General features: G+C 43.5%; 1 protein-coding gene across 1 annotated transcript in view; it reads left to right on the top strand.

The window, feature by feature from the left end:
- PIWIL2 (piwi like RNA-mediated gene silencing 2) overlaps nucleotides 1–8,151 on the top strand; it is an 88,150-nt gene extending 79,999 nt beyond the window's left edge. The window contains exons 23-25 of the mRNA XM_060251320.1: nucleotides 488–741; nucleotides 5,608–5,715; nucleotides 7,412–8,151. Coding sequence (XP_060107303.1) covers nucleotides 488–741; nucleotides 5,608–5,715; nucleotides 7,412–7,568 — 519 coding nt within the window. The 3' untranslated portion in view covers nucleotides 7,569–8,151. The remainder of the gene's footprint in view (nucleotides 1–487; nucleotides 742–5,607; nucleotides 5,716–7,411) is intronic.
- The last annotated feature ends 6,607 nt before the right edge of the window (nucleotides 8,152–14,758 follow it).

The following is a 14,758-nucleotide window of genomic DNA, read 5'->3' as shown; positions in this document are numbered from 1 at the left end:
TCTAGTCCCTCCTCAGAATATACCTTTTTCTATAAAGTCTTCAACTGTAATCTCTTAGCTATCATCTCCAACCACAATGAACTCTAAAGTAGCCTCGTTTGATTACATTAACCCTTTGTAACCTTTGCTTCTGGCTGTTCTCATCTTCTACCCCAGCATTGATTGAAATTAAGATTGGAAGCTGCTCAGGGCAGGGGCCATTCTATGTTATTTCCTTGTTTCAAGTACCATATAGGATGAAGGAGTATTATTTCTGTTGCTAGCTCTGGTTACAGCAATATATTTTATTATCTGAAAAGTCCTGTTGAAGAGAGGATTTCTTGGCAAGGGTTTCTTATTTAAAAAGTGACATAAATTGTGTGTATATGCAAGAAAGGGTTTATTTATAGAACTCTCATAGATTTTATAGAGAAAATGTTAGCCTGAGTTATCCAGATTCCCCTGAATGCTTCATGGTTTCTTTTTTTGTATATTTGTCATCTCAAAGGTCAACCACTGCCTCCCTGAGAAAATAGTGGTGTACAGAGATGGGGTTTCAGAAGGCCAGCTGAAAATGGTTGAAGGCTATGAAATTCCTCAGCTACAGAAATGCTTTGAAGCTTTTGAGAATTATGATCCTAAAATGGTGGTGTTTGTGGTCCAGAAGAAAATCAGTACCAACATCTACTCAGCAGCCACTGATCACTTCACAACTCCTGCTCCAGGCACAGTGGTAGACCACACAGTCACTAGCCGAGACTGGTAAGTGAGATGCACTTCATCAAGCTCTTTCTCAGTACAGAACTACCTGCTGCTCAGCTTTCTTCTGTATAAGTAAACTTTCTTATAGTTCAGAGAGCTCTCACTGCCAAAAATTCTGCATTATGATAAATTACTCTGGTTGGTATAAGCTCATTTTGTTCACGTCCTCCTCTTCCTTTTTATGTTGTTGGTCTTGGTTGGAGGAATAGTTGGGGAGGAGGGTGATGTAGGAAATATATGGGCTATTTCAGTTGGCAGCAGGTGTATAGAAGTAGTAGGACAAAGTGGAGATCATTAGGTGATCACAGGAGACTCTGTTCAAGGCACAGAAGTGCCAAGGACAGAACACTTTTGGTTTGTAAGTATTTAACTGTCTGGGGTCAGAGGTAATTCCTCATACTAAGAGAGGAGCTCACATCAGCTGCAAACCCCACACAGTCACAGCTTTGACACCTGGACTCTGCTGGGGGACACACCCAACTTACCTGGACAAGGGGGGAAGACACCAGAACCTCTGCTGAAGATAACAGTTGCACCTTCTATGGGGACCAACCAAGTACCACCCAGTTCACCCACAGCTCCAAGGGAAGGACAGGCAGAGGGGAGCTGTTGGCAGCCCACAGGGAAGCTGGGAAGGGACCAGCCTGATAGCAACAGTGTCAGAGGTGGAGCAGACTGGGAAGAAGTTGGAGAAACCAGGGGCCAGGATTAGGGCCACAAAGGCATTCTGAGAAACCTCTTTGTCCATATGACTGTCACCCAGACAAGCCCCAGGAAGAGGAAGCCTGCCTCCTTCTGTGACAGACTGCACATAAAAGAGGTTCCCTAGTACAGCTGTTTCAGAGCCGGGAGGTAAAGAATTACTATAACGCAGTTTGACTTATAGGCTTCTGTTTACATCCCCCCCTCCCGCCCAGTGCCAGCTGAGGAGAGCTTTAAGAGCAGCTGAGTGCTGAGGGAAAATGTATTTTTTCTGCTGTTTGTTGTCTCTGACAAGTCAGTAGCCAGATAATTGGAGGTGGTGTTTCTGTCAGGGAATCAAAGTCACTTTTAAAATGAAGGGGCACAACCTCTTGCTCTTATTGAATACTACCAGAATCTGAGGAAAAGTTCAGAATAGGAACTTTAAGTGTCAGCCAGCCCAAGAACCATTTATTCACAGTGTTAAGAACTGAGGACCAGGTATGGCAGAAGAAATTGGTCAGTAGGTTGAATGTCAGTCTAGCCAAAGAGAAAAAGAATATTGCTTCTAGGAAATGGAGAATTTTTACTCTGTTATTCAATGGGTCCAACTCAGAAGGGATTCCTGGTTGGTTTGAAAAAGGAAACTGTCTTCGACTCCTCTAGAGCCCAAGGGAGCTCTATAATTCCACAAGAGAGGGATTTAAATACAGGAAGAAAGCTGATAGTTATATGAATCTTCACCAAGACACTTGGTCGCTGTTAAGAAATCTCCAAGACAAACAAACCTCTCACCATTAAGAACTGAGTCTCTTAAGAGAATAAACTTTACCAATACTCTGTTGCAAGTTACAAATATATCCTGTAAAATACTTCAAAATTTGCCTCCATTTTCTTGTCCCCTGCATATTCCTACCCAACTGTGTGTGTTCAATAAAATCAACATTCCTTTTTAATCTTTATTTTGTGTCAAGTGTATTTACAAAGGGAATACCAAGAGGACACCTGCTTTTCTATATAAATAAATATTCTGGCCTGGGCAGAAGCCAGTTGACTCCACCATCAAAAGTTACAATTTGTGTATTAACACATGCTACAAGGAGGCTGCTCAGTCAGAGTGGGGAACAGCAGTTATGACTGGACTCTGTCTCACACAATTGAACAAGCAAGGGCTCTGTCATAATTAATGGCAGCACTGTGATTTGAAAGAAAAACCCACAAATAGTTGATCTCACTACAAGAATGCAATAGTTTAACAACATATTAATTTGCGAGGAATTAAAATTCCAGTTAGAAATGGCATCCTCTCAGAAAACTAGAAAGGCACCGGGAGATGGACAGGCAGAAGAATCATCTGAGGAAAACCCTTGTCAGAAATTAGAGGTAATGAGAATGCAGATAGAATTAGCAAAAATAGAAACCAAAAAAAGCAAGAGTTGAGAAAGAGCAACAGCTAGAATTAGCCAAGATTGAAAAAGAAAAGGAATTAACTAGAATTCAGGCAGAACAAGAGCATGAAAAAATGACACAACAGGAGCGGAGAGCATACAGGCAGCAGCCTGTCAATCAAACTCCACATTACAGTGAGGCATTTTAACTCTTTACCTCCCAGCTCTCTGAAACAGCTGCACTAGGATCCTGTTTTATGTGCAGTCCATCACACCTTCATAGACTAGATGCACCCAGCTCTACGGCAGTCTGGTTGTGGAGGTAAGGTGGGTGGATTCCCCAGCAATTCAGAGCAAAGCGGAAGGGCAGTAAGAGTCTTGCCCTTCCCACTCCCCAGCTGGGACTCATGTCAGGAAGAACTCAACCCACTGAAAAGAGAAGTGTTTTGGCACAAAGTTCATGAAGAGCCTCCAATAAGATGTAATGAGGGAGAGGCCCAGTGGGAAGCAAGGGGTGTTAAGGGGCAGGAAGGGGAGGTATAAAAGGGAGCTCCTAATAGGGAGAAGAGTAGGTGAACCTGGCCATTGAGAGGGGTTGACTAGCTGAGAGAAGGAGGAGTCAAAACCTCCTCACGCCTCATTCTAATGCCTGGGAGACTTTCCCAGTGGTGCTTGTCATGATGGTGGAAGGCAGTGTCATCCAGAGGTGGTTGTAGATTGTAACATTAACTTATCAGAATTGGAAGCCTGGAGAGACTTATATATCTTAACACCCTTTTTTTGTTAAAAAGTGGTAAAATAATGGTATGTTGGACCAGTGTATTGACAGGAAGGAACCTTGTACCCTCCCCTCCAGTTGATTATCCTCAATCTCTTTTTATTTTCTCTTCTTTATTCCCCATCACAGCCTCTGCACTCAGCTTCATTCTTTTTCTGGGTTGCTTCCCTGCCTCCCACCTAGCTTCCTCATCCTCTCATCTGTTCCTCCTGCCCTTCTTTCCTTTCCTCTTGTAGCTTTTCTGTTTTTCCTGTTAACTCCCTCTAGTCCTCATTTCCCTCCTTTTGCTCCATTTTCCTATCCATTCCCACTCCTCCTTTCCCCATTCAACTCCAGGTGAAGCTGCAATGGCCTTCAAGATCTCATGAGAGCGTGACATTTTAAAACCTTTAAATCCTTTTTATTGTTTTACAATTTATTATTTTTTCTACAAATCTCCCCCCCCCCCGAGTCCTGTGTAATAATATCTTCCTGTCTGTACATGGCTCCAATCTGTGGACATAACAATTCGCCTCTAGGGTGCTGTTCAGAATTAGGTATATGATGTCCTTATCAGGCCTCACCAAATGCTTCAGCATTGTCTGCCTTGTGCCCAAAGGTTTTTTGTCCTAGATGCCTTTCACTTTATGTTGCCAACAGTAGCTGTTCAAATCTTTCTACATATGTTGCTTCAGAAGAATTCAGAAAAGTATAATGGATATTGCCCATTATTGCAGGTGAACAACCTTATTCTTCAGAAATTCTGTATCTTTAGAGGATATTTGCCCGTGTGGCCCTCATGACATCCTCTGGTAGCAAATTCCACATTTTAATTACTCGTCACCACAACAGCAGAAGAGCTATCAGCACAGGTGTAGGACTGTTCTAGTTAGGTCCCTGAAGGTCTTGTCCACTTACCTCTCTCTCTTCCTCAGCTTATCCAGGTTGGCACCTTAGCCTCAAGGGAACAAACCTGCTCCCTGATAGCCAAGGCCTTCATACACCAAGCACACCCCAATGATTTCTATCCAGTGGGCAGATAATGTGGGCGTTGCATGCAGAGCACTGGATATCCCCCAGTCTCCTGCTGGTTTTCTACCTTAATAATGGGTTTGGTTATTCAGAGGTGCTTTAGAGTTTAAATAGGATAACTCCCTGAATCTGTGCAGATTTGTGTAGCAGGAAGGATACTGCAATACACTGTCCTACATGATAATGTGGAGCCTGTATGTCTTTTTCCAGAAACTCAGAGGAGTTCTTTCCTGCTCCCCTTCAGTTGCCCTTGCTGAAATCCCAAACTCAACTCTCCTGTTAGACGCCTTGTTCAAAAGTACTAGATACAAGCTCCCAGGAAACCTGTGTGCCTTCTTACAGAGTCAGACTTCTAATATAGGCCGTTTTCCCACTTACCTTACCCCGGAGCGACGTCCCTCTTCACCGCGCTGCGTCTGCGCGGATTTCGCACAAACTGCTGCGCAGCACCAGGAAGAGCCGCGTAGTCCCGGGGCTTTTGCGTCGCAAATGTAAACCGCCAAAAAGCAGTTTACATTTGCGACGCAAAAGCCCCGGGACTACGCGGCTCTTCCTGGTGCTGCGCAGCAGTTTGTGCGAAATCCGCGCAGACGCAGCGCGGTGAAGAGGGACGTCGCTCCGGGGTAAGGTAAGTGGGAAAATTGCCATAGTGTTTTACAACTGGTCTTTATACCAATTCCTGACCTTTATGCTAATTCAGACTGCCTTTGTTGGTCAGTGGATAAAATTGATCAGGAAGATGCTTAGTGTACTTTTCACCCCATCTATGGAATATTGGGGGAATGAAGGGCATTGAAACTCTGAGCGTTTTATAGAAGCACTCAATTGCAGTCTATGCAACTGTATGCTCAGAGATATAACTGCATAGAATGCCCACTTGAAATACAGAAGTATGTAGGGAATTCAAGTTATTCTGATTTCTGTTACCCTTTCCGAAGGTATTAAAGAATCAGCATGCAGCAGGCAAAGGTGATATTAACAATATTCTCTTTCTTAAAAAAAACCTAGGCTTGATTTTTACTTGATTGCTCACCATGCTCGACAAGGTTGTGGCATTCCTACTCATTATGTCTGTGTAAGAAATACTGCCAATCTCAGTCCTGACCATATGCAGAGGTGAGTGTGCTTCATATTATGTTTTTAGAATGTTGCCTTATGGTTGTGTGCATTCAGCATAGGGGAAAAAAGCAGAATTCAGATTACTAAATATGCAGGAAGCAGTTTTGTTGGAATCCTTGTGGAGCAATTCAAGGGGGGAAAAGTTGCTGAAAATGACTGGGAAGGCTGTGCTCTGGTTGTGAACACTTTGCAGTTACTTGTGGGTACTGTGGAGATCCCTGTGCCTGGTGACTTCTACATTAAAGTTGTAACTAAAGGGTAACACTGTAACCAAGGTACCTAAAGCCAAATCCCAAAGGAAACTGTGTTCTATGGTCCGCTATATTCAAAATTTTATGCAAAATCAATAATACATTCCACAATATAGCAAGTGGAAAGCAAAAGTCCCAAGGGCTAGGAAAGCCTCTGCAGGTGTATATTGGCAGTGTCCTTGTAGTAATGGTAAGTAAGTCTTCTTCAGAAGTGCAAGTTGCAAATATCCTTGTAAATATGGTATGATATATTGAAGCCCCAAAGTACACATATACAACATGATTTCTGGATGTCTAGCACATTTCAAGGACGTAGCCCTTCCTCAGGTAAGTCTTTTTCCAATCAAGGGCAATTCTCCTAATCAAGTTTTACACATACATTGAACTGCTAATGACTTTTTTATGTCAATGGAGCAACTTTTTGCTAGGATTCACTGGGGCCATGAATTCCTTGTAGTAAAATAATAGGTGTTGTCACAACTGAGTATCATAAAATACTGAACAGCTGCTACCAGCCCCATAGCCAGAATTTTTTTTGGGGGGGGGGGAGCAGGGCAACAGAGGGACACTAATTTAATTAAATCAAAATTAGATTAACTAGATAAGTGAATTAAATTACTGGAAGCAGGCAAGGCAGAATCTCCTGGCCTGCAGAATCTTGTGCTGTGTTTTTTTGCAACAATCAAGGAACACCAAGACACACATGCGCAGCCCCCACCAGGGTCCAAAATGAAGTGGGGAGGGTTTACTCATGAGTCTAGATGACCTACTTGTGAGGAAGAAAAGCGGGGAGTGCTTTAATGAGAAGGAGTGTTTCTCCCTTTTTCCCTGGTGGTGGCAGCAGTGCCTTTTAGGTGCTCTACTTGGATGGAGTGGATGAGCTGTCATTTCTCTAGGTGCTGCATATCTTTGCTGACAGGGCTTCTGAGTTCCCAGGGGAGGTCTGGCATCCTCCTGGAGAGGGCTAGCACCTCAGAAAGGCCCCCCCCCCCCCTTAGGTATGGGCCTGGCTGCAACAAGAAGATCTCAAAATAATAGCAGTTCTTTAATATGCAGTTAAGAGTACAGCAAAGTTCAAGCAAACGTCAGACTTGAACTCATGTTCCTTGTTTTCATTTAGTGTTTTTTCCTACTTTTATTTCCACTTTCATTTTGTTTCATTTTTTTACTATTGTGCCCAGTATTAGACAACTTTATTCATTGTTCTCCCCTTCCAAGCTTCCTGTCCCTAACTTGCCTTGTTACTGTTAGTTAATGTTCAACACCTATCCTTGTGTTCTGTGTATGTGTTCTGTGAATATGAAATATGATGATTAAATGTCAAACCAAATCAGACAGAAAAGATCCCCTTACATTCCAAGTACAACGGAAAAACAAGACCTAGAACAATGGGAGTAGGCATTTGAATAAGGAATTCTCTTTTTTCCCTTTCTTTTTAATAGGTTGACTTTCAAGCTTTGCCACATGTACTGGAATTGGCCAGGTACTATCAGAGTGCCAGCCCCCTGCAAGTATGCTCACAAGTTGGCCTTTCTGTCAGGGCAAGTTCTGCACCACGAGCCAGATATTGAGCTCTGTGAGAAACTCTTCTTCCTATAGCTGCTCCATCCAGACTGCGAGGGATCACAGAGAGACAGTTTCTCATCAGAGGGAGCTCCTCTGAATTATCCTGTGTTTATAGCTGATGGATGGCATACACTTAGCCTTTGGACATCAGCCATAAATTTGGCCTATGCAATAAAACATGTTTTATTTGTAAGTAAATCCACAAATAATTTTCAGTTTCATAACTTTGTAATTTCCACCCCATGCAAAGCCGCACTTAGCTGCAATTGCAAACTGCTGGCAGCCTTTGTATCTGCTAAAACTGGGGGTTTTGGTAGGACCAAGTTGAATATTCTGTATGTTTAGTTGATATAGGTCTTCTCTTCTCCTTCTCTTCAAATCCAGGATCAAAGTAGTGGCAAATTTTAAGTTTTAAGCGATGGCTGTAAGATTGCAAGATTGAAACCCTGTACAAACACCTCCCAGCTGCATAAAAATATTTTTATTTTATTATAATTACTTAAAGATTTTTAATGGTTGTAACCATCATGTTCTTTTAAATCTTTTTCATTTTTTCCGCTTTTGTTAAAAGTAGTAGTTTCTGTTAGGTTGGAATAAAACCATACTTTAAGATGCATAGCTGTTTACTGTACATCACTAGCCGCAACAGTGCTTTGATTTTGCACTTTGTTTCTACATTACATTTTTGCATTGACTTTATAAATTCTGTTTATCATGTTTTAAATATCAGAAACAAGGGAGGCTTTGGACCAAAGTAAGTTGTGCTACCAGAGATTAAATATCAACAAACGATTGGAGCAAGTGGTAAATTTCCACTAACCTCAAATTTCCACAAACCTCAATCTGCCCCTTATGCTGTTCCTGAGGATCCCTTGGGAGCAGGCCCAGGGCTAGGCTTTCCTGCACCCGAGGCCAAACCATACTACACTGCCCCCCCTAGTATTATATTCGCGTGTGCCCCGATGATGTCAATGATGACATCACTGACATCCCCCCCACCACTTCGCTGAGGCTTCTGGAAGCTCAGGAGGTCTTGGTGAAGTCTGGAAAGCCACGGGTGCTCACTGCCACGCTCCCCGACTTCGCCCAGGCTTCCCGACCCTCAGGGAGCCTGAGTGAAGTCGGGATGGGATGGCAGCAGGTGCTCACAGCCCCTGCCCCCCCGCACACTTCGCCCAGGCTTTCCGAGCCTTAGCAAAAGCAGCCCCTTGGCGGGGGGCGGCGGCAGCATTGGGCAGCTTTTGAGTGGCGGTGGGAGGGTGCCATTGAGGAGGGGGGCTGGTGGTGGCAGGAGGCATGGTTGGTTGGGGGAGAGGGCACCAGGCGTCTCAGCCTCTTGGAAGTTGTTGAGGGTCTCCTCGGAGGACCTGCGCTCAGGCTTGCCCAGGTCGGTGGTACGTGAGAGGGAGACGTCGAGGGTGGGCCGTGAAGCCAGGACCGGCGTCCATGCAGAGAGGGGGCACCTCATGGCGCCCCTAGGCCAGGTGGTGCCTGAGGCTGCTGCCTAGTTGGCCGGCCCTGCCTGGGAGCTGCATTTTAGGGAGTATTTGAGTCTGCAGTGTGAGGTAGAAGTCTTGAGAGTTCCATTCCTCTGACAGCAGACTGTTCCATCACTGGAAGTTACTGCTTAACCCATCATCTCTGGATCTAGAATGGCTACACATTCACCTAAAAAAGATACAAATCTGCAGCATCCAAGAAGAGTTTTCAATAACTGCTATATACATTTGTTACAGCAGGGGTCAGCATAATGCCAAAAATGTTGGGCAACAGATTGTAACAAGCCTAGGCCTTAAAACTGAATTCCTTCAAGCAAAAGTTCTCCCTGCTTCTTGCTAGGTAATTAGTGCAGACTCTAGTCTCCCTACCCAATAGGATATTGACTTTCCAACTGCAGAAGGGTTGAATGGATATGAGTTCTTTTTATTGGTAAATAAGCATGGAAAACCTGGATTTGTAAAAGAGGAAGGATAAAAATCTTTTCGCTTGTTGACCTTAAATAGCGCCTTCCACACACAAAGCTGTTTTTTTCTTTTAACATACACCTTGCTAAAAATATTTTCACAAAAGAAGCAATCATAGTGCTATGGATTTAAAGTAGGGGAAATGGCAAAAGGAAAAAGTTTAAACCCCCATCTCACAAATTGCAGCCATGATCCAGACCTGGTGCCCCTGTGGCAGTTATTTGGTACTTCTTTTTTTTTCAAGAATAGATCTCCCAGCCCAGTCCTTTTATTCATTGCTTTATAGGTCTCATCCTTCATTCATTCAATTATTGGTCTCATCTTTAATCTGAACAAATCAAGAGTCTTGAATACTAGGAGTGGGGGGACAGTGATGCACCAGGTTTGTAGATGGCACGCAAGTTATTCAGAGTGGTGAAGATCAGAGCAAATTACGAAGAGCCAGAGTATCTTCCCAAATGGACTGAGTAGACAGTAACGTGGACATGAAGTTCAGGGTAAGTAAATGTAAAATGATGTACACTGAAGCAACAAAATCCAAACATTGCATATACACTGATGGGTCTGATATAGCTGAGAGTATGTGGAAAGATCTTGATGCTGTGGTAGCTCCTCAATGTTTATTTGTGCCCTGCCCTGGATAGTCTAGGCAAGCCAGATCTTGGAAACTAAGCAGGGTCAACTCTGGCAAGTACTTGGATGGAAGACCCTGCTTGAAATACCAGGAGGCAGGGGCAGGCTTTATTTCAGCCACCTCTCTGAATATTGTCCAGGCTCCCAGAAAGGGTCAGTCACCAAGGGTTGCCATGGCTTCCAGTGCAGACACGCACACACATAAATATTTTTAAAAGTTGGGGTTTTTTTAAGGAGCTGATTCACACACATTTTTAATTAAAAAGAATACTATACACACAAGAGTTAAAGACCTACTTAAGCTGGCATAACTTTTGTCTTATTGATTTCCAGATCAGTTCAATCTGTTGTATATCTTTCCTGTTCCTTAGAGATGTCAGTTTGATCAGCTGATCAGTCTACATTTTTTTGTCCATTCTCAAATTGTCAGAGCTGTTACCTATTTCCATTGTCTCATATACACAATGCTAGCTGCTGTGATCAGGTGTAAAATGAGGGAATATAGGTTGTTAGGAGACTTTGGTACATAGTTAATAAAAAACCCTCAGTTGTAAAGGAAAAGTCAGATCCAAAACCATCCTTCATTACATCAAAACATGATTGCCAATAGTTTTAGGCTCGTATACAGGACAACCACATATGGTAAAACTTAGCTCTAGTTGATTTATAGTGCCAACACTTCTCCACTAAGTTCCTATAGATTTTTCCTAATTTATACAGAGATATACCATTGATACAACATTTTCAATAAATTCTCTTTAAACCCTGAAGTCACTGTAAACTTAGAACCATATGTTTATATACACCTCCATGTTTCACTCTGAATAACCTCTCCTAAATCTTTTTTCCGTTTCATTAAAAAGTTTTATTTACTAGATCCTTATTGTGAGCAACACAATATTTTTGCCAATAAATTATTATGATCTCCCATAATCTTTTATCATTATGATTTTGATCATTGTGTAGTTATTTTACCAAAGAATCTTAACATTCTCAAGTAGCCTAATTCGTCCATTACTTAAATGAGCAGCTGTATCAAAATTATTGTTACAGTGTTTTCAGAAACTCAGCAGGGTCAGCTTGGTTAGTATTTGGATTGGAGACTACTAAGGAAGTCCAGAGTTGCAACATGGGCAAGCAATGGCAAACCACCTGTAAATGTCTCTTCCCTCAAAAAACCTTTAGGATTGCCATAAGTTGACTGATTTGATCTTCTAGTAGAACCTATCATGGTTGCATTTTGGTAGCACTCCAGATTTCTTTGGTAGAATCCTAGAAATCTTTGGGAATGGAGTCTTTTTTATGGGTACTAGATGTCTTAGCAGACTGATGGACCCATAGTTGCCTACTAAGCGGATGGAGCTGCATACGTATCTTAAGCTTGTCTGTCTTTGACCTATGCCTAAAGTGAATGTGAATCATTTTTTTAAACCTATTTTTGATTCGACAGTGCTGGCATTGGCAGGTAGTTGATAGAGGAAGCTAAGGAGCAAACAGCAGTGCTGTGGGGACCATTCTAGTTTTGTACCATGCCTTTTGGCCTTTAAGGGACAGAGGCCACGTTTCAATGGCAAAGTCTTGACCAAGGTTATTTCTTTGCCTAATACTTCAGCCAGACTTTAGAAAGAACACTTGTACACCTGTATCGAGAATCTGCTGGAATGAAGAAAGCAGGACTGCATGTAAATATCCTGAATAACAATGGACTTATCATATCTGTAACAAGAAAAGGCTGCATTCAGTCTGCTTAGAGTAAAACACAAACCTTGGAATAACTCCCAGCTTTAAAAAAAATGCATCAACTGGTGTGATTGGCAGGATATTACAGCAAGCTTGTACCTATACTAGTCACACCTTTAGTGGACCTGCTCAGAAATAGACTTCCAGAGCCTGTGCCCTGGCCTCCAAATGTCAGAATCATTTTCAAAGATTAATCACCATCTTGACAGGCACATCAATACTGAAAGGGCCAGATTGCAACAAACCTTTGCTGTTGTATATGGATGCCTCTGAGGTGGAAACTGGGGCTATGTTGGCTCAAAATTGAAGCAGATAACAGCAATATTTCTAAGAAATTGTATCTTCAAGAACAGCTCTATGCAACAGAACCAAAGTAAGTTTTTGCTATTAAGTGGGTAGTCAGAGCACTACAGTATTTGCCAGTAATTATTTTATTTTGGTTATGGTCACATAGCCGTGAAAGATTATGATACAATAGCATTTATTACATACTAAGAGTCAGGCCCATGGTAAAAAAAAAATCACCCCGTCAGCTTCCACATCAAGGACATGGGTCCGACACACCCCAGTCTGAAGCCTTAACTCCTATGCCCCTCTCAAACTCCACCACAGAATCTCTGGGAATTTCTGTGTTGTGTCTTGCGTTTCGTCCCCAAAAAGTTTAGTACAGTGCACCTGTGGGCGGCAACCGGAAGGGACAAATGCAGCCGCCTATGATAATCAGTGATGGGAAGTTTCACTGGTGAGGATTGGACCTGACCAGAAAGAGGGTTGTTCTGGGTAATGTATATAAGAGGGGATCCGGCCTCGCCATCTCTCTTGTGATGTACTTGCCAATAAATTATGTTGTGTTCTAAGCGTCTACGAGTCCAGTATATTACACTAGGGACAAGGATGGGATCCTGTTGAGCATCCAGCCTTCGCCCGGCTGTGCACCAAGCTCAAGGCTCCCGCGTTATGCGAATACCGTGGCCAAAGCCATGGTTGTGGCTCCAGGACAAACCCTACCGGAATTCAATGCCACCCGGCCCAACCTATGGGAATCAGTTATTACATCCACACATCAAGCAGCTGCTGCCTCACCTTCAGAGGGCTCCGATGAAGAAGAGGCACACCAGCTTCTCCACCAGCCACGCAGTGGGCCGAAACCATCCACCCGACCATGAGCCGCGGAGAAGCCAGCCAGCACAAAGTGTGCCAGTTGTGGGGATCCACACGAGCTCTGCGACTGCCTCTACCGCAACGCTGATTGCAGAAGCTGCGGAAAGGTGGGCCACATCACCTGGGCTTGCAGGGCCAGAACTAACAGGAGGCGCCAGTCCACACACTACGACTTGATGGACGCATACATGACCACCTCAACTAGCATTCAGGTAATGAACTTGCCCCTGGACACCTCAGACAAGGTCAAGGTGTCAATCTTGATCAAGGGGGAGCCCTGCCTTATGGAATTGGACTTGAGTTCCTCCATCTCCATAATTTCGGAGGAGATCCTCAGGAAATTGCCCCTGCCTTGCTGCCTTCCCACCCAGCCAAGTGAAGGCATTAATTCCCCTCATACACACACACACCTCAAGGGGAGGTGATCTCTGCCATCTGGAATTTCCTAACCTGCAATTGGCAACCCAGCAGCCTCTGCATGGGAAAAGGACAGTCTTTCTCCACAGTTAGGGAGGGAACCAAGCACCTGGAGGTTGGCAGCAGTGGTTCCCTGGGAGGAAATGGCTGGTAGCATCAAGCAGCTGACACTGAAGAAAGCCACTGGAAACCTCCCTTTTGCTCCCTCTGAAGTGGCCCCTCCCTGCTGTGATCAAACATTCCTTGTCAGTTGAAGAGACGTTAACTGCTACTGTTTGTGTGGATTAAAGGGAGGAAAGTAAACAGACTGAAACAAAAAATCAGAAAGACAGAGAAACAGAAAGAGTGAGTGAAAGAACAGAAGGGGGAGGTAGAAAAAATAGGAGGAGAAAGAAAAATTAGAAGAAGGAAGATAGACAGGGCCCCAAGGAGAGGCAATAGTAATCAATAAGCTCCCAGCAGAGAACTGTCTCAGAGATCAGTGGCCATCTGATGGTGTTCTTGCCTGACAAGGGTGGTGGGCAGGGGAGAGCAGAATCAGCCAATGGCATGGTAGAGATGGATTGTGAGCCAATCCTGCAAGAATGTGGGGAAGGCTGCAGTGGGTGGGTGACAGAGAGGCTACCCGATGGTAGCAGGAAGCGTTGACAGATTATCAGCCAATACTTGGCGCAGTACAGTCCCAATGACTGTAATGAATCAGGACACCAGAATGTGCCACCATGGCTTCAGTTTTATGACTAACGGATTGCCAAATGCTGTAACAATCAATCACAGGAAACCATGAAGATTATTTAAAAATAATTAAAATAGCCAGATCTAAAGGTACTTAGGTTAAAACATTTCACCTTTCAGATAGAAACACATTTTCCTAGCTGCCAAGACAAACAGCAACACTCTATTAAACAAGGGAGAGAAAATCAGCTTCTCTGCTTCAGAGGAAGTTTAAGCCTTGAAAGATTATTAAATTGTCCAGTTACTGAGGCAGGCCATGATACTTCAACTATATACCTCCAAAGTTTGGTTTAGACTTGAATGTTTATTTGAAAATGCTGGTTTTTTTGTTCATGTTGGATTTCAAGGGCCCTGTGAACAAATTCTGTAGATTTCCAAAGGAATAGGGTTATGTGCAGACTTCAGAGATGGTGGAAGACAGGAGGGCCTGGTGTGACTTGGTCCATGGGGTCGCAAAGACTCGGACTGTGCAACTGAACAACAAAAAGGGTTCTGTGGTAGGGAAGCTCTGGAGGCAGTCCCAGGTACTGCAGTAAGCTGGTTAGTCTGACTGGAATTGACATCAACAAGTGA

The sequence above is a fragment of the Heteronotia binoei genome, chromosome 12 (assembly GCF_032191835.1).
Source record: "Heteronotia binoei isolate CCM8104 ecotype False Entrance Well chromosome 12, APGP_CSIRO_Hbin_v1, whole genome shotgun sequence".
Taxonomy (NCBI): domain Eukaryota; kingdom Metazoa; phylum Chordata; class Lepidosauria; order Squamata; family Gekkonidae; genus Heteronotia; species Heteronotia binoei.
This window is presented reverse-complemented; position numbering and strand designations above follow the sequence as displayed.